The sequence below is a fragment of the Erythrolamprus reginae genome, chromosome 1 (genome assembly GCF_031021105.1).
Source record: "Erythrolamprus reginae isolate rEryReg1 chromosome 1, rEryReg1.hap1, whole genome shotgun sequence".
Taxonomy (NCBI): domain Eukaryota; kingdom Metazoa; phylum Chordata; class Lepidosauria; order Squamata; family Dipsadidae; genus Erythrolamprus; species Erythrolamprus reginae.
This window is the reverse complement of record NC_091950.1, coordinates 186,215,721-186,235,384: the sequence shown is the minus strand read 5'-3', so window position 1 is coordinate 186,235,384 and position 19,664 is coordinate 186,215,721. Positions and strand designations below refer to the sequence as shown.

Below are 19,664 nucleotides of genomic sequence, written 5' to 3'. Positions count from 1 at the left end.
TGGGTATTTACAGTATTGGGTATAACTGAGTTAATTATATTAGTCCGGCCCTCTAAAACCATCCCAATTTCTCATGGCAAAATTAATTGCCCACCCCTGCTCTAAAAGGATGCAAATAACCAGCAGTCTGGAAGGAATATAAATCCTTCTATTTCTCCATTATCCTATCAGAGCTGAAGAAGCTTCTTGGATTAAAAGCGAAATGTCTTCAAAATAAAAGTTGCCTCCTGGAAAAGCACCTTTGGGACACCCATGATCTGGATCACTGACAATCTCTACAGACTCTTAGACAACTTCTTTGCTTCCAGCATTATTTTAGGGATAATGACTTACCGTATTTTTCGGAGTATAAGACACATCTTTTTACTCCCCAAAAGAGGGTCAAAAATTGGCTATGTCTTATACTATATGGGTGTAGCCCCACCCACCCAGCAGCCCGCACCCTTTGGAGTTTTGGCAAGAACAGAGCATGCCCCAAAACTCTTTCCTCCTCAAATACAAAAATGAGGTGTGCAACCAGAGCTGTCCGCTGCCTGAAATGCAATGCTTTTTTTTTTTGTCTCCACACACTCCGTTTTTGGAATCAGGTTGCGGATCAGGGCACTATTGCCTGAAAACACTTTCCTCCTTGATTCCAAATACGGGGCATCCAACTGTGTGGAGAGAGAAGTTGCAGGACACAAGATTTGTATGCCGCCCTGAGTCTACGGAGAGGGGCAGCATACAAATCTAATAATTTTTTTAAAAAAGGTCATGGTTCCCACTGAATTACCCATTCCAGTTAAATGCCCAGAATTGTTTTTTTTCTTGTTTTGCTTCCCCAAAATTGACTATGTATTACTGAGTATGACAAAGACAATTGCTTCCCCAAAATTAAGGTGCATCTTAAACTTTGAAATACACTCTCTATTTTTCTAATCGTTTTTAAATTTCACCTTGTTGGTTTTTTTGCAGGTGATTCTTATGCAATAGGCTAAAAGTAATTTCAATGTGCAGGATGAAAAAATGGCACAGACACTGCTGGTACCACCAGGACCTGACAGTTTCCGCTTTTTTACTAGAGAATCTCTTGCAGCTATTGAAAAACGGTCCGCAGAAGAGAAAGCGAAAAGACCCAAACAAGAACATACGGATAACGATGACGAGAGTGGGCCAAAACCAAATAGTGACTTGGAAGCAGGAAAAACACTTCCCTTTATATATGGCGATATTCCTCCTGGAATGGTGTCGGAACCATTGGAGGACCTGGACCCTTACTATAGCAATAAAAAAGTGAGTTTTAATTAAAATTGGCTAAATAATTTTGCTGGATTTTGCAAAGGTTTTATGAATGCTTGATGCTCTCAGTGTGTATTAACTTAAGCATGTCTTTCTCAGTTTGCACTCAGAAAAAAAGTGAAAAAATTTACAGCATGGCTTTATGGGTACGGTTCATGGGCTTCATGTTTTATATTTATGCAGAAGTAGCTCTAGGGATGAAAAAGAGAAAAGAGATATCTTAAAAATTAAAAATCACTAAAAATGAGTTGAATAAATATCAACAACAACTATAAAAAATTAAGCAAAGTACAATTATCTGAGTAGAAGTTAATGGTTGGGGGGAATGAAATAAAGTAGTACACTATAGAACATTTTTCATATGCAGGTAGTCCTTGACTTACAACAGTTCATTTAGTGACAGTTTGAAGTTACAATAGCATTGAAAAAAGTGACTTATGACCATTTTTCACACTTATGACCATTGCAGCATCCCCATGGTCATGTCATTTACATTCGGATGCTTGTCAACCAACTCACATTTATGACAGTTGCAATGTCCTAGGGCCATATAATTCCCTTTTGCGACCTTCTGATAAGCAAAATCAATGAGGAAACCAGATTAACTTAACAACCATCATACTAATTTAACAACTACAGTGATTCACTTAACAAATTTGGCAAGAAAAGTTGTAAATTGGGGCAAAACTCACAACAAATTTCTCACTTAGCAACACAAATTCTGGGTACCAATTGTGGTTGTAATTTGAGGACTACCTGTAATGCATATATATTTAATTAAACTATATCATCTTGCTTATCTGTTATTGATCCCCTACTTTTGCACAGTACCTTTACAATACTAACATATTTTTTTAAAAAACAAAACAAAACAAAAAGAGAGTGCAATAACTATAGAGTAAGAATACTAAGGATACAGACTCTCAGTATAATAAAACTCATTACTTTTATTATACTGAGTCGGGTTGCTGTCTATTATATGCCCTAAACTAGATCTGTGTTTTTTCCGTAATAGCTAAACTCATTGTTTTGAGTCTTCGGAGAGGGGCGACATAGAAATCCAATTAATAAACCAATTTCTATGCCTTAACTGATGGTAGTGTGGGAGTTGTGGAACAGTGTGACGAGAAGGTTCTATGATAAAGTTCCTGTAACAGCAGGTCAGGGAGAAAGCAGGTTATTTTGAAAGAGGGAACTAGTGAGAATAAGTGCAGTCTCAATAAGTTCCTGCAGTAAGTGAAAGTTCAGGTATTTTGTTGATGATGCAACTTGAATGCATTAGTTTGCATTTTAAATTAGCAGTGGTCGATATTGAGGAAGTAAGGGGCATGCATACCTAATTTTGGTTTAGGGAGGGTTGGTTTTAGTTGAAGATGGATTGGAAGTTAGGATGCGTTTTGGCGATTTGAAGGTTGGATGGTGGATTGCAGCAAGCACAGTAATCAATATACAGGTCGGTTTGTCTTTGGTCTTCACGTTTTTTGAGATCTGCTCAGAGTTTGCGGGATTGGATTCATTGTAGTATGGATAAGTCAGGCCTTGAGCGAAGTTTTTTTGGGTTGAAGTCATTTCTATTAATAGAGTTTATAGTATAAATGAATTTTTGATTGCTGAGTTCATTTTTGCAAATGACTCTACAGAACCATCTCTATATTTAAACTTGGGGCCATCTCTAGAAACTTCAATGATTTCTTCAACGGGGAATTTTGATGCAATAATATTGAAAACCTCATCCATATCAGGTTCCTTTGTGACTTCAAGCCCAAATAGAATAGAATCATTACATTTTTGTTCCCATCCCAAGTTGTTGCCCATCCCAAGATCATCAGAGTTGGTGGTCCTCCAGCCAGGGGAAGAGCAGTCCATAGTAGGCATGAAATGCAGCATAATACAGTAGGCATTTAGCTGTTTGGTCCAAGATGGAGTGCCCTTTAAAGTTAATACTAAGAAATATCATTACCCATGGTTCCTGGCAGATAATCCTTAGCTGAGAAGAGTACATTACTTCTCAGCTGCAGAGTCTACTACTGTGCAGAGTTCCCAGTGACTCAGCCTCCTCCCACAATGAGAGCCATTCTGAGTCAGCCTCTTGAAGTTGGTGGGATATGACATTTGAATGGACATTATTATACCACCAGAGTCTATTTTCCTTACAGAGATACAATTATGCATCCTTTTACAAGTTTGTAGTTGTGAGTTACAAACCACACAGTTTTCCTTGTATGTCGCATGATATTTCGGATCAAATTTCTCCAATCTGGTGCTCTCTAGATCTGCAATGGCCAGAATTTCTAGCCTGAAATTATTTTTTTCGCTTTTGGCCCCTGAGGAAAAAAATATTCGCCATTGCTGTTATATACTGAATACGAGAATATTTACCTTTGCTTCTGAATTCATTAAAGTGCAGTATTATTGTGTTGATGAAAAAACTATGAACTTTATTTGATTCTGGTAATTTTTATTTATGTGATACAAATTGTATGTTGTCCTATAAACAATTGATTTTTTTTCAATGTAAAAAATGTGACACTCAAATGGACAAAGAAATTAGCAGTGATAGTAATCGTAGATATAAGATGTGGATTCACCTGTAAATAAAAATATGTATTTTTTTCTTTTTTTTCTTTTTTAAATTGAAAAACTCAGTAAACATAGAAACATAGAAACATAGAAGACTGACGGCAGAAAAAGACCTCATGGTCCATCTAGTCTGCCCTTATACTATTTCCTGTATTTTATCTTACAATGGATATATGTTTATCCCAGGCATGTTTAAATTCAGTTACTGTGGATTTACCAAACACGTCTGCTGGAAGTTTGTTCCAAGGATCTACTACTCTTTCAGTGAAATAATATTTTCTCACGTTGCTTTTGATCTTTCCCCACACTAACTTCAGATTGTGTCCCCTTGTTCTTGTGTTCACTTTCCTATTAAAAACACTTCCCTCCTGAACCTTATTTAACCCTTTAACATATTTAAATGTTTCGATCATGTCCCCCCTTTTCCTTCTGTCCTCCAGACTATACAGATTGAGTTCATTAAGTCTTTCCTGATACGTTTTATGCTTAAGACCTTCCACCATTCTTGTAGCCCGTCTTTGGACCCGTTCAATTTTGTCAATATCTTTTTGTAGGTGAGGTCTCCAGAACTGAACACAGTATTCCAAATGTGGTCTCACCAGCGCTCTATATAAGGGGATCACAATCTCCCTCTTCCTGCTTGTTATACCTCTAGCTATGCAAAATTATTAAAAAAAATATTTATTAAAAAAAAGTAATCGTAGATATTGTGATAACAAGAACAATAAAAATCCAACAACTTTAATTTACTTTATTTGAATCTGGGTGCTGAATATAAAGTGCTACATTTTGTTTAAAGGTCAGTATCAAGGTTTAGGAAGCATGCCATTTATGTATTCTTCATAATAATATTCTGATTGAGTTATTCTTTGTGTGTTTTTTCCCCACAGACCTTCATTGTATTGAATAGAGGGAAGGCAATTTTCCGATTCAGTGCCACATCTGCCTTGTACATTTTAACCCCTTTCAATCCTCTCAGAAAAATTGCTATTAAGATTTTGGTACATTCATATCCTTTTCCAGCTGAATGTCACAAATGAAAGTTGAATTGTCTTTCCAATATTATTTTTGAAAATAATTACTATATTTACCCCTATGGTCAAAAAGAAATGTATTTTGATGATAAAGGCATGTTATGAACAGTAGTTTAGAATTGTTTAAAACTCCGGGTCAAATATTTTCTTTCTCTCATGACATTTAGATATAAATGTTTGGCTTTACTTAAATGCTTAATAATAACATTTTTCCCATGAATTGTACTAATGCATTTGTTCATGTCATTAAAAGGAAAGAATACTGTTGGAATAATTATGTGTCTCAGTAGACATGAAATGTATCATCTGCATCAGGTGTCATAAGGAGCATAACTTGGTCAGAAAAGGGAAGTTGGGGTTGGCTGTGGGGATGAAGAATGAATGTTTTGAGGGGAATGGTGAGGGGGAATCCGTATTTGAATTCTACTTGTTAATTGGTATCTATTATTTTGGCTGTGTAAAGAATAATTAGTTATGGGAATAACTTTTATTCAGAAAATTAAATAAAGGGATGAAGTTGTAATTAGAAAAAATATAACTCAGTGACATTGTGGCCTTGGCAATTTGATGCTAAATTGACATCGTTTAGAATGCAGAAGAGACATTAATGCTTGCTGAATAAAATGAGATATCAGTGCAACAAATATATGGATGGTTCATATAATCCAATTCTCCAGTACAAGGAAAATACTCAATTATAGACAACAGATTGTGCTGGCGTATAGAGATTCCTTGCTATTATTGGTTGATATGTAGCTCATGATCTGTGGTGATCTGCTTATGATAGTCCTCTTAACACAAAGTATGATTTTTAAATGTGCCATGTTTTCTGTAGCAGTGTCTTGGTGGGATTCACTTTGCTGTAGCAGTGTCTTGATGGGATTCACTTTGTTTCGGAGAGAATAAGGATTGGCTCTGTCATTAAGTTTGTTCAACGATACGGCAAACAATAAAAGGCCCATCATTCCTTAACTTGGGTTTTACATTATTCAGCATGCTTATTATGTGCACTATTTTGACCAACTGTGTATTTATGACCATGAGTAATCCTCCAGACTGGACGAAGAATGTAGAGTAAGTCAAACTCTTTTAAAACACATATAAGCTATCTTTGTTTTTATGTACTTTCCATTGCAGATTTTAATGAGCAGGTGAACTGTGTTTCCTTCTGCTCCATTACTCTAAATTGGTTTGTAAATGAAGTTATAGTCATAGCACATGGACATTTAAAGTCTAATTTATATTTCAATCTAATTATATTTAATTATGATTATAATTATAAATAAAGTGATAAACGTGTGACTTTGGGGTTATATTCTTCCCTGGAACTCCAAATGGCAGACTTGGGTGTCTTTAAAAAAATATGCATCTAGGTCAGGGGTGTCAAACTCACGTCATTATGGTGGTGTCACATGACGTATTGGAACTTTTTTCCCCTTCAACAAATATGCATGGGTGTGCCAGTGCATGACATATTTGGACTGCGGACTGGAAGTTTGATAGCCCTGATCTAAGTACTGAGTAGATTGAGGGTAAACGTAGACACTCATAGATACGATGACCTTCAGACAATTAGAAACCATACTAAGGGTCTGCAAAGCAGAATAAGAAATGGGGAATGAATGCCTGATATGACTTTAACCCTTTCATTCCAGCTACAGTTGCAGAGCATCCCCATATATACATTTGGTCTTACTTTGGAGTGAAAAAAAAATGCAGCAAATAGATTTACTGTCCCAGGTGCCTATCCAACAAATCAGCTTTTTTAAAAAAGCTATTTCCATAGGTCTTAGGACTACAAATTATTTTTAAGAGACCACATACTATCTTGTTAATTCCATGAAAGGCATCAATCCTAGTTAGATCCTCAGACTGGCATTAGTTTCCACAAACCTGCACTTTTTATGATTAAAGTTGCTGATGTCATGGCAGTAATAACCTCCTTCTCTAATAGCTTGGCTGCATCTACATTTCTTTTTCCTTTCCTTTGGCCATCCTCCCCTTTGTAGTACAGTGATCCCTCGATTATCGCGAGGGTTCCGTTCCAAGACCCCTCGCGATAATCGATTTTTCGCAATGTAGGGTTGCGGAAGTAAAAACACCATCTGCGCATGCGCGCCCTTTTTCCATGGCCGCGCATGCGCAGATGGTGGAGTTTGCGTGGGCGGCGGGGAAACCCGGATCTTTGTCTGCTCGCTGCTGCTGCGGCCGCCCAGCAGCTGATCTGCTCGGCGGCAGCAGTGAGGAGCCGAATCGGGCTTTCCCCTTTGCGTGGGCGGCGGGGAAACCCGGATCTTCGTCTGCTCACTGCTGCTGCGGCCGCCCAGCAGCTGATCGGGGTTTCCCCGCCGCCCACGCAAAGGGGAAAGCCCGATTCGGCTCCTCGCTGCTGCCGCCGAGCAGATCAGCTGCTGGGTGGCCACAACAGCAGCGAGCAGACGAAGATCTGGGTTTCCCCGCCGCCCACGCAAAGGGGAAAGCCCGATTCGGCTCCTCGCTGCTGCCGCCGAGCAGATCAGCTGCTGGGCGGCCGCAGCAGCAGCGAGCAGACGAAGATCCGGGTTTCCCCGCCGCCCACGCAAAGGGGAAACCCCGGCTCCTCACTGATGCCCCCGCTCGCCCGCCCCGCCCGCCCGCCCGCCCGCCGCCCACCAGCAAGAGGGGGAGAGATAGAGAAAGAGAGAGAAGGAAAGAAAGAGATGAGAGAGGGAGGAAGAGAGTGTGAGAGAGGAAGAAGCAAGATAGAGAAAGAGAGAGAGAAAGAAAGATGAGAAAGGAAGGAAGAGAGTGACGTCATCGGGTGGAAAAATCGCGATATAGCATTTCGCGAAGAACGAGATCGCAAAAATCGAGGGATCACTGTAGTTAACCATTCATTTTTGTTTGGCTCATCTCATTTATACTACTACTTCGGGCCATTCAGTGATGCCTTGATGCTCACCATGGCCCATCGTTTTTAAAAGCTGAGTAATCATGCTTCTCTTTTTGTGCTCACAATCCCTGCCTATTCAGCCGAATTTATGCATTGCTGTGCATATTCAAAAACAGCTTAAGGAGAGAAGAGGAAAGGAGACTACAGAGTCAGAGTGGAAAAAGGCGGAAACTCCCCCCCCACCAAATTATAACAATGTGTTTTGTAGTAAAGGTTTGCAAAATGACACATACTCTCTTCAGAACTTCGGCTAGCTCCCTACAGTATATCTCCCTTTTTTTAGATCCTTCATTTCAGCCCCCTTTTTGTAGTCTCCTCAAAGTGCCATGATCAAACACTCACTGTTTTAAAGTTCATTATTTCTTTCCACCCCTGAAACACAAATGAAAGCAAAACTGTACCAAATCCCACGCTTCTGGAAAGTTCAGGGGCTGAAACCATTGCTTCTCTCAAGCTCTCTCTGGGTCCCCCCACCACAAGTTTGTAAAGAGAGGCTTTTTTCAGAGAACCTTCCCTTAATTTGATTCTTGTTGGATCTTTTATCCTGTTTCTATTTTTGCAATATTGTATTTTTAATTTTTATGTAGGATTGCTTTATATTGTGCTTTTTATGTGAGTCGTTTTTGTGAGAGTTGTTTTTGACTGGGGTGAACATATGTTTCATAAATAGATTATTTATGCAAACCTGAGGTTCCCCCGCTCCCCAGGCACCAGTTCTCCAGTGTGGGTGTTGCTCATAAAAATGGACATTCGGAGAATGAGCTATTTATATAGGAATACCAAGAAAATGGATTTTCTGATACTTGAAATATGTTTGCTTGCTTATGTAAGGCAGGTTCGCTCCTGAAGGGTTTTATTTTTATTTTTTTTGCTAGAAACAGAAAGTGAAGCTTATAATGTATTAACATATTTTCTCCTACAATATATACTGAGGGACTAATATATGTATTTGTCAATATAACTTTAGCTGTGATCTCAGTGGATCATGGACACAATCATCCAATGTATCCTAAATTATTATTGCTAGTTCAAAATAAAATACAAAAATATATTAATAGTATATTTATCTTCAGTTGGTTTCACTAGGGAGTTATACTATTGCACATTTGGGGGAAATTATTTTATATATATCTATATCCAGTGAAGGGCTACCAAAATTTTTACTACCACACTGCAGGCATGGGTTATGTAGGACACCCTTCATTTTCTTTCAACATCTTTCATTGCAAATTGGGTGTTCTAGGGTGGAGCTCCATTTTCACTACCCCACTGCGTTCCCCCCATCTGGGCAGTAGCCCACCCCTGTCTATGTCTATGTCTATGTCTATGTCTATGTCTATGACTATGTCTAAGTCTATGTCTATGTCTCTCTATATCTATATCTCTATCTCTATCTCTATTTATATCTATTTATTATGAAGTTGTATTTGTTCTTCAGTATTAAATCTGTAGGCAAATTAAGGAATGTATGGAATTCAACATTCTTCAACTTTTATCTACATGCTTCCAGGTACACATTCACTGGAATTTATACCTTTGAATCACTTATAAAAATCCTTGCAAGGGGCTTTTGTTTAGAAGGATATACTTTTCTTCGAGATCCCTGGAACTGGCTTGACTTCAGTGTCATTTTGATGGCGTAAGTACTATACTATACTTATTTTAAAAAACTTCATAAAGGACTTGAAATTGGCGCAAGAGTGTATCTCATTAGGAGGCATTATATTCCCTGGAATAAGCAACATTCTGCCGATAGTGAATGCTTACAGAGAGGAGCAGCATACAAATCTAATAAATAAATTATATTTTAGAAATGCTAATTCCAAGCCCTACTTAAATTTGTATGCCGAGCCGAGTTTTCGGAAAAGGGCGGCATACAAATCTAATAGATAAAATAAATAAATAAATAAATGTTTAATAGGATGAGTTATGACTTTAACGCCCATAGTTTCCAGCCAGCATGGCTAAAAGCTGAAGGGCATCAAATAAGGGAATTTTACTGATGGGCATAGTATTGCAAAAGGACAAATTATCTAAAAGGCCTTCATGCAAAACACCGAGTAATTAGCCTAAGCTCTGCCTCAATTCTGAATAACTGTGGTTTAATTCTACAGGTATGTAACAGAATTTGTAAACCTAGGCAATGTTTCAGCTCTTCGAACTTTCAGAGTATTGAGAGCTTTGAAAACTATTTCTGTAATTCCAGGTAAGGAGTGGCTTGACGAAGTATTTCCAGCTGTTTTTTGTGTGTTGTCATTGTGTTTGTGTGTGAACTCCCCTATTACAGATATCTGACAGAGTTTGTGGACCTGGGCAATGTCTCAGCGTTGAGAACATTCAGAGTTCTCCGGGCATTGAAAACAATATCAGTCATTCCAGGTGAGAGCTAGGTAAAATCAGAGGCTGACTTCTTAATTTCATGGAAGTCACCCACTTTGTTGCAGATAAGTCTTGCTGATCGCTGCTAATGTTACTAAAAGGCAGGAATTGGAAGATATTTGCCTTTTCAAATGTAACATTTATTTTGATTTGCAAAGTCAGCCTTTGAGTTTAAAAACAATTGCATGTGACACCTACAAAATGCACAGCTTACATGTTTTATTTTGGTTCTGGGTTTGCTTTATTTTGATGCTGCTACATTTATAAATGAGATTTTTTTTTCTTGCACAATGGAAAGCTTTAATTAATACTATGGCTCTTGTATTGCCATATTTATTTATTTATATATAAATATATATTATATATATATATATATATATATATATATATATATATATATATATATATGTCACATGTTTAAGCTGAATTTGAAAATTAAGGGAGACTAGGATATATCTATTTCGGCCTTATTTTGGCCTCATCAGCTAGCCATACCCATATATATATATATATATATATATATATATATATATATATATATATATATATATATATAAACTATATATATAGTTTCAATGTGTCATCTTAAGCCCATTTAGAAGAGTGCCCCAAAACATGTTGAGATTTATTCCTGAGAAAACATAAAAGGACAGCATCCCACTGCATGTTCAGATTTGAATTAAGATGTTACATACATTTTTCAAAATTAATAGTTGAAATAAGATTTTGACATACATCGTGTATTCAGTTCCCAGAATTTTTAGCCAATATGCTGGCCCAGAAATTCCAGGAATTTCTATCCCAATATGTCAAGATGTATGAACGAAGTGAAGAAACTTTTTTAAAAGTGTGGGATAATTTTTAAAATAAAAATAAATGATACAGATATATACTTGTTGAATATATTATACCTGATTTAGCCAAAAGGCAAGAAAGGGCTATTCATTAAATGTCAAGATAGTCTTTGCCTAGCATCTCACCTCTCTGCTTTCACCTTTTTGAGGAATAATTTAAAAAATGGATTGCCTTAAATGAATATGCCATTTTTAAACAACAAAAAAAGGGAAGCAGTACATCTCATTTTGTGTACCGTATAGAACAGGGGTCTCCAACCTTGGCAACTTTAAGACTTATGGACCAACTCCCGGAGTTCTGGCTGAGGAATTCTGGAAGTTGAAGTCTTAAAATTGCCAAGTTTGAAAACCCTTGTTATAGAACCCTTGTTCTTCATACATTTTCATAAGTGCTAACGCTACTCATAAAGCTTCACTGTTTCCCAAATGGGACAATGGCTGTGGCTGCATGGCATCTTAATTATAGAATGGAATAACTTTTGACACACTCTGATCAGCATTTTTGGTCCCTTTCTGCCTGCAGGCCTGAAGACTATTGTAGGGGCCCTGATTCAATCTGTGAAGAAGCTCTCAGATGTCATGATTCTCACCGTGTTTTGTCTGAGTGTATTTGCACTAATAGGGCTCCAACTTTTCATGGGGAACCTGAGGCATAAATGCTTGCTGTGGCCATTGGACAATGCTACTTTCGAAGGAAACATCACTTCCCACTTCAATAGCACAGAGGGAGACAATGATACCTTTGTAAATATGACAATGACTGCTTTTAACTGGGAAGAGTACATTGAGGATGAAAGTAAGGATGCTTTCATATAATTGGTATACAGGGGAAATATATATATAACCATGTATATCATTGGTTGTGCCCAACAGGGATTCTTCTATTAATTGATACTTAACTCATTGTTAAAAAAACATCTCCTTTTCTTTCCATTGACCTTAGCATAGTGACATCATTTGACATAATTTCATGGAAATAAAACTTGTATTTTAAAAACTTTTTAATGTTTTGTTGTGAATAAAATCACAATGAAGTGATAATGGTGAAATTGTATCATGGTGTCATGACCAGTGATGGGCTCCTACGAGTCAGGAACGGTCAGGAATGCAGTTCTGGTAGCAAAATTTGGAGCTCCACCCTAGAGCATCCAATTTGCGCTGAAAGATGTTGAAACAAAATGCATAAGCCACATCCACAGTGTGGTAGTAAAAATTTTAGTAGCCCATCACTGGTCATGACCTATATTATTTGCCTTGACTCTTTGTAGACACCTAGGAGTTTGGCATGGATTTAAAAGAACTTTTAACTTAACTTGTATGGGTTTAATGAAATAATCTCTAAAAGGCTGAAATAATAAATTAGGGGAGTAATGGTAAATGACTGTGTTTATCTTACTGACTTCCAGTGAAGGGCTATCAAAATGTTTACTATCACACTGTGGGTGTGGCTTATGCAGGACGCCCTGCATTTTCTTTTAACATCTTTCAGTGCAAATTGGGTGCTCTGGGGTGGAGCTCCATTTTCGCTACCCCACTGCGGTTCCCCCACTTCCGGGCAGCAGCCCACCCCTGCTGACTTTCCTCCTATTAATAAGGCCAAATGTTCATTTTTTGTGTGTTTACTTTAATACACACAATTAAAGGACATCCTCTTCATTTTGTGTGTTTAATACACACAATTAAAATGCATCCTCTTCTATATGGAGATTCTCAATCATTCAGGTTGTGGTTGTCCCAGAAGTGCTTTTTCCAAAAGGCAACTGGACTTTCTTTGGTTTTTCTGCCTATGAAAACATCTCACTTTTAATCTAAGAAGCTTCTGTAGTTCTAACTGTCAAAAGGGAATGGAAGGATTTATATTATTATTATATCATATTCTTTGCAGCCATCTGATCATTAGCACTCTGGGGGTCATTTGCCAGCTCTCTGAAAGTCATTGAACCCACTTGGTTGAAAATTCTCCTCAAAATGATCCAACAGGAGCTTCTTCATATCAAAGAAGAAAACAATGAATGAAGCAACACTATTGTTTCATACATTGCAGGAATATCTGAAAACTCAGGAAGACTTTTAACCAACACAATGTATGTGCCCACTTTAAATCCAGGAATAAATTAGGATAGAAGCTTGTCCATCCCAAGGACAAAATACTCAGAAACTGAGCAATGTAGTATATGTACTGCAATGCAGTGAGACAATGTACAGAGCTGAACATTGAGGAAACAAAACAGCCTCTTTACAAATGCATGGCACAACATAAGAGAACAAGCCCATCAAGACAAGATTCAACAGTCCATCTGTATTTGAAAGACAAACGTCACTCTTTTATAGACAGCGAAACCCACATTCTGACCACTGGCTTGACAGAGGGATCAAAGAGGCCATCGACATTAAGATTTAACAGCCAGCTTTCATCAGAGGCGGAGGGATACAATACCACCTCTGTTCTGTTTACATAGCAGTCTTTTTAGCAATCCCAAGAAGGCTCCACCACCATTTCCACTCTGATTTACCCCCAAATGATAACCGATAAAAATGACGACAGTGAATCTCAGACAACCAGATAAGCTGCAAAGAGTATAAATCCTTCCATTTTCCTTCAGTCACTTAAAACTGAAGAAGCTTTTTAGATGAGAAGTAAAATGTTTTCAAAGGAAAAAGTTCAGTTGCCTTTTGGAAAAAAGCACCCTTTGATATTCACCTTTCCAGAAGTGGGTTCCTCCCGGTTCAGAGTGGTTCGCCCAAACTGGTTACGTGACATGATGTCATAGAACCAGTCAGTACTGGTCCGTGGGTGCCAATATATATATATATATATATATATATATATATATATATTTGGAATTTTTTCAGATTTTTGGGGGGCGGGAAATTTTTAATGGTTTTTTTTCTTCTGCACATGTGCAGAATCTGAATTTCCAGCACTGCACATGTGTTGCCATCTTGTTTTGGCTTTTTTGAGAAGAGGAGTTTTTGGGATTTTTTGCCACTGCGCATGCAGTTAGGGGAGGAAGCAAACCAGTAGCCAGGTAAGTTAGAACCCACATTCTCATATTTTCAGGATGCCATGACCGCTATTTAATTCAGTAGGGCTAACTCCTAAAAATTGGACATGGGACTGTAATTTAAAATTTCTTTATACATATGACGATACAAATTTATATATTTAAATCAATTAGTGGAGCGTTTCTAGCAATGACCATCTAAACGTATGAAAGAGAAACCCTTGTTTACTTTTAAAAGAAAATAAAATTTTGCACTGATATATTTTATTTGTTCTTATTAGTTTGCTGCTTAATTCAAACAAAGCTCCAAGAGGCTTACAAAATAATCCAGTAAAACAATAATAGAAATGATAGGAAAAAAAGGTTATAGCATTTCAAGCAATAATCCATAACTTCCATAAAAGAGAGGGTTTTTTAATCACACATTTATAATTAATTGTAGCATTTTGATTTCATACTTCTGATGTTTATGGATTTATATTTAATATCAGCAAACAAAAATAGTACTGTAATTGTTTTTTCTTTTCTCAATCAGGTCATTTTTATGTTTTGGAAGGACAGCGAGATGCACTTCTTTGTGGTAATAGCTCAGATGCTGGGTAAGAATATTTAATAACCCATTATATTCCATACTATTGTAATGTAGTTAGAAAACATTTAACCTCTGTAGGAGCTACTCCGTGAGAAGTAGGAAGTCTTATGAGCATAAGAGATGAATGTGCATATTAGAATGATCATCCTAATGTAATATAATTACCTAACAAGATAATGCTAGCAGAAATTAGCACACTCCTACTTATGCAGTGGTAATGGATTTATCCAAATATAAATGCCCATTCTTACCTATTATTTAACAAAAATGTTTGGTTTAAATAATCCAAATGTTTGGTTTAAATAATCCAAAATTATTTAAACCAAAAATGTTTATAAAGCACTTTGATAATCAATGAATTGATTTTTGAAATGTATTTTAAAATTTTAAAAAATGTGAGCATATCAAAATTTCTCTAGAAAGATTGACAAATTATTTATCAAGCAGTTGGTCTGCCAGAGTTGTTTAAAATAGCAGCAAAGAAACTAACTTTCCCTTTTATATCATACTTCTATTTAAAAAAACAAAATAAGGCAAGAGCTTTTTAAAAAAAACAGAAGACAAGAAATATGTATGTATCTTTCTTTCTTAAATAACTGTCAAGATAATTTTTGCATGCTGAAGAATTCAACCAATACCTAGTTGATTCAATGTGTAGTGGTGATGGGGAATATCATTTTTTGAAACATTATGTTTGGGATAAGAAAATGCACCTTATTTGGCATTATTCTCTATTATCTTACATTTCATCAAATTATTCCTGGCAACTTTGTTCATTTTCCCATGTTCTTCTTTTGCCTTTCCAAAACAAATTGCAGGACATTGCGCAGAAAACTACATCAAAATAAATTAGGCATTTGGGGAAATCGGGGACTTCCTTAAACTGTAATATTTATTTACACCAAGCAGGCAAACCGGAAGTTTGGAAAACAGACTTCCACTTTGCCGGTTGTGCTGTTTTTCACCCTCCGGAGGCTTCAGGGAAGCTTCCTGAAGCTCCAGAGGGCAAAAAACAGCACAATGGGCAAACCGGAAGTCAATTTTTCTGAACTTCCAGTTTGCCCATTGGGCTGTTTTTTGAACTCTGGGGTTTCAGAGCAGCTTCCCTGAAGCCTCCGGAGGGTTAAACGGTCTTCCCCAAGGCTGAAAAATAGCTGGCTACTGCATGCATGTGTGCTGGAGCTGACAAAAGGCAACACCTTGCATACCCTTAGATATACCTCTGCGTGTCACCTGTGGCACGTATACCACAGGTTCACCATCACCGGTCTATAGGATCTGTGAATCATAGCATCCTCTGGCAAACAGCTCTCTTGGTGTCTCAGCATGAACAGAGTATTAGTTATATAGCACTAAAATGTTCATTGATCTCAGGGAGATGGACACTGTGGCTGAACCCAGTTTGGTACATTCAATCACAATCCAGAACATAATGGAAAATAAATGGTTCTGTTTAGAATTAAAATATGTCATTTTGTAAATATTTATAAAGTGCAAATAACAACAGTATTCAATGCAATTCCTTTTCATAGCCAATGCCCAGAAGGATATGTATGTGTAAAAGCAGGTAGAAACCCTAACTACGGCTACACAAGCTTTGATACCTTCAGCTGGGCCTTCTTATCCCTCTTTCGGCTGATGACTCAGGACTTCTGGGAAAATCTTTACCAACTGGTGAGAACAGTCATGAGGCAAGATTAATATGTATGATATTGGAACAAAAGCCCCAGTCTTGCTGCTGATTTATTTTAATGCAACTAGCGTTTACATTAGCAACAAGGAATTGTTACTTACTATGCCTATTTGGTTGTGGTCATTGTAGTTTTATGATTGCAATCGTAAAATATTTGTGATTTTTAATAACTAAAACTGATTTTAAAAAAAAAAGCAGGTAGATGAGTTCTTGTTGTGTTTGTTTGTCTTTTTGGCTTCAACTCACTTTCCCAGACTCTACGTGCTGCTGGCAAAACGTACATGATCTTTTTTGTCCTGGTGATTTTCTTGGGTTCTTTCTACCTGATCAACTTGATCCTGGCTGTGGTTGCCATGGCCTATGAAGAGCAGAATCAAGCCACCATGGAAGAAGCTGAGCAGAAAGAGGCAGAGTTCCAGCAGATGCTGGAACAGCTGAAAAAACAGCAAGAAGAGGCCCAGGTAGCTTGCTTTTAAAAGATGGTGTCTTGAAATGGTTGAAATTGTGAAATGGGGTGTATTAATTGCATCTTCCCAGATTTTTATCCAAGTGTGTCCTGATAGATAATGCATAAAATATAGGATGCATATCAGGTTGCTAGGTACCAGAGCCTGGAAGAGATGGAACCACACTGATTTCATATGCTCCCAGTGATATAATACCTCATCTCATGGCCTTTGCCATTGTGTGGTATCAGGAACATGGTAAACAATACTTGCCTGAAGCTGGAGAAAAATAGGATCCAGTATCAACTCAGAATGGGACAGAACCCATTAAATGGCTTGTGTAGGTGGGAGACTATTATATTATTTGATTGTTTTGATTATTTTCTTCTATTAGTTTTATTTTTTATACATGATGTTTTTATATTCCTGTAAGCCACCTTGTGCAAAAAGGAGGCAATATACATTTTCTAAATAAATAAAATAAAAACAAAATGAATTGATAAGGACAGTGTGGGAATGCAAGGGGATGGTCATCTTGGTCCATTGTTGAATTTATACCTCCATCCATCTGGAAGCTCTTTTTATGTGGCTTCCTACTTGAGACCTCCTAGTCTTGCTGAATTGATTTTGTAAGATTACCCAAGTAATGCCCAGGGCAGTCTATTCTAGCAATTAAATTGTTTGGTTAGACCACAAGCATTTTTAAAGTCCTTTTTTTGTGGCCAATCAGTACAGTAGTACCTCTAGATACGAGCTGCTCCACATGCGAGTATTCCAAGTTACGAGCCACAACGCGAGCGGAATTTTTGTTCGACACCCGAGCTCAAATTTGGGATACAAGCCGAGCTTCCGCTAGGTGGCGCAAAAATCATTGCTTCTGGTTATCTCGGCGCGAAAAGCAAAGTCTAAAGGCATTCGTTCGAGATGCGAGTTGATCGACTTACGAGCTCAGGTCTGGAACAACTTAAACTCATATGTCGAGGTACCACTGTAGTTCTATTTAGGCATTTGCATGGTAATCTTGAACAATGTAAAAAGTGGGAATACTTCTTTGGTCCCATCTTTTCATGTTCTTTTTACCCCATGTTGATTTTTTTCTAGCTTCACATCTTCAACCAAGATCATGAAAGGAATACTGAATTTATATATGCTTGATTGTGTGTTCAGATCTCCATGTTAACTTTCACCAGACCTCCAAGTCATAAGTGGAGATTTATTTGCATTCATGAATATGTGAAGGTTGGAGAGAGCTTTTTCTGGACAGGGCAGCAGGAGGTTAATACAACAAATACACACAGTTTTATCTTTTACCTTGTCAGACATAGTTGAACATGGCTGTTGTACGGAATAGGGGCAGAATTATATTTCTGTGTACTTTCTATAGCTAAGGGAAGGTAACTGAGCTTTTTTACTGATACAATTTTCATATGTGATTGAGATCCCCAACATGACTGAAGTTCATATTCATGTTGTTCTCACCTCCTGTTGTCAGAGATGTGGAAAGCAGTTGATATAAACGCAGTGTTGGCATTCAAGAAAATGTAAAAATAATACAGTAGGTGAAAATAGTTTACCTTGGCATCTGTGAAGCTGTCAAAACACAGTGGAAGCAGTAGAGTTACAAACTTTGACATCAACTGATTCTTGAACAGCTGGTGGGATTGTCTGCTGTATTACAAGAAAAACCCTATGCAGATGTTTCTAGAGGCGAACAAGCTAATTTATGCAGAGAGAACTATTAGTCCATCTAGCTCAGCATTATTAACAGCAAGCTCTCCAGGGTTTCGAGCACGAAGGCATTTTTGCCTCTTTAGAAAGGCAAAGAATCGAACTCATCACATGAAACAGATACTCTGCCAGCCACGTTTTGGCTTCTTAGAAGTAGAAAGAGAACGACAGAGTTAGAAGGGACCTTGGAGGTCTTCTAGTCCAACATCCTGCTCAGGCAGGAAACCCTATACCTCTTCAGACAAATAGTTATCCAATCTCTTCTTAAAAACATCCAGTGTTGGAGCATTCACAACTTCTGGAGGCAAGTTGTTCCATTGGTTAACTGTTCTAACTATCAGGATTCTTTTTCCTTTGTTCTTAGTTGCTTCTCTCCTTGATTAGGTTCCATCCCTTGCTTCTTGTCCTATCTTCCTATTCTGCATAATAGCTTGTCTCCCTCTTATTTGTGGCAGCCCCTGAGATATTGTAACACTTCTATCATATCTCCCCTTAGTCCTTCTTTTCCAAATTCTTAATCAAAATTTAGGTCTTGGAGCAAAGAGGTCCTATAAAAACAGTTCCTTAAAAGCACCCGTATTAAAAAAATTAGGAACTGCTATACTCCCATCTTTGCAGAAAACTGTATTACCTTTGCAGAATCCAATCTAGGTTGGTCACCAGAAACAGAGGTCTAGGTTTCCGAGCTTTCAGACTTGTGCTGGAGTCCATCCTCAGGGAACTTCTCTCACAGAAAGAATGTGTGATGTCTATGTATACATTCCGTTAGAGAGAAGTTCTATGAAGATAAACTCCCGCATGAGTCCGAGAGCTCAGAAGACTAAACCTTGGGGGCAGGCGGGGGTTGCAACTTACTGGCGGGTGCATGCACATGTCTGGGGTACATGTGCATCAGAGCAAGATTTGGCTTTTGTGCATGCGCAGGAAGAAAATCTTGTCAGAAGATGCGCAGGTGCTTGAGATTTCAGTAATTTTTTTTGCTTCTGCACATGCGCAGAAACAAAAAATCACCCCAAATCGCCAAAATCTCACGTGCCCACGCATCCTCTTGAAAGAATTTGCTTCTTGTGCATGCACAGAAGCCAAATCTCGCTCCAATGCATACCCTGCAGGCAGGTCACCCAGATCTGCGCGCATGCAACT

The 19,664-nt window shown here is 37.8% G+C and overlaps 1 protein-coding gene across 16 annotated transcripts in view; it reads left to right on the top strand.

Moving 5' to 3' along the window:
* Positions 1–1,005: 1,005 nt before the first annotated feature.
* LOC139156268 (sodium channel protein type 2 subunit alpha-like) overlaps positions 1,006–19,664 on the top strand; it is a 75,045-nt gene continuing 56,386 nt past the window's right edge. For 5 of the 16 annotated variants that reach the window (XM_070731670.1, XM_070731675.1, XM_070731673.1 and 2 more), the window contains exons 1-9: positions 1,006–1,272; positions 4,749–4,867; positions 5,877–5,966; positions 9,335–9,463; positions 10,112–10,203; positions 11,581–11,853; positions 14,598–14,661; positions 16,187–16,328; positions 16,602–16,808. In XM_070731670.1, the coding sequence (XP_070587771.1) occupies positions 1,006–1,272; positions 4,749–4,867; positions 5,877–5,966; positions 9,335–9,463; positions 10,112–10,203; positions 11,581–11,853; positions 14,598–14,661; positions 16,187–16,328; positions 16,602–16,808 (1,383 nt within the window). Of the gene's footprint in view, positions 1,273–4,748; positions 4,868–5,876; positions 5,967–9,334; positions 9,464–9,938; positions 10,031–10,111; positions 10,204–11,580; positions 11,873–14,022; positions 14,027–14,597; positions 14,662–16,186; positions 16,329–16,601; positions 16,816–19,664 lie in introns of all 16 variants that reach the window. The other 11 variants (XM_070731674.1, XM_070731669.1, XM_070731660.1 and 8 more) reach the window with 6 other exon arrangements.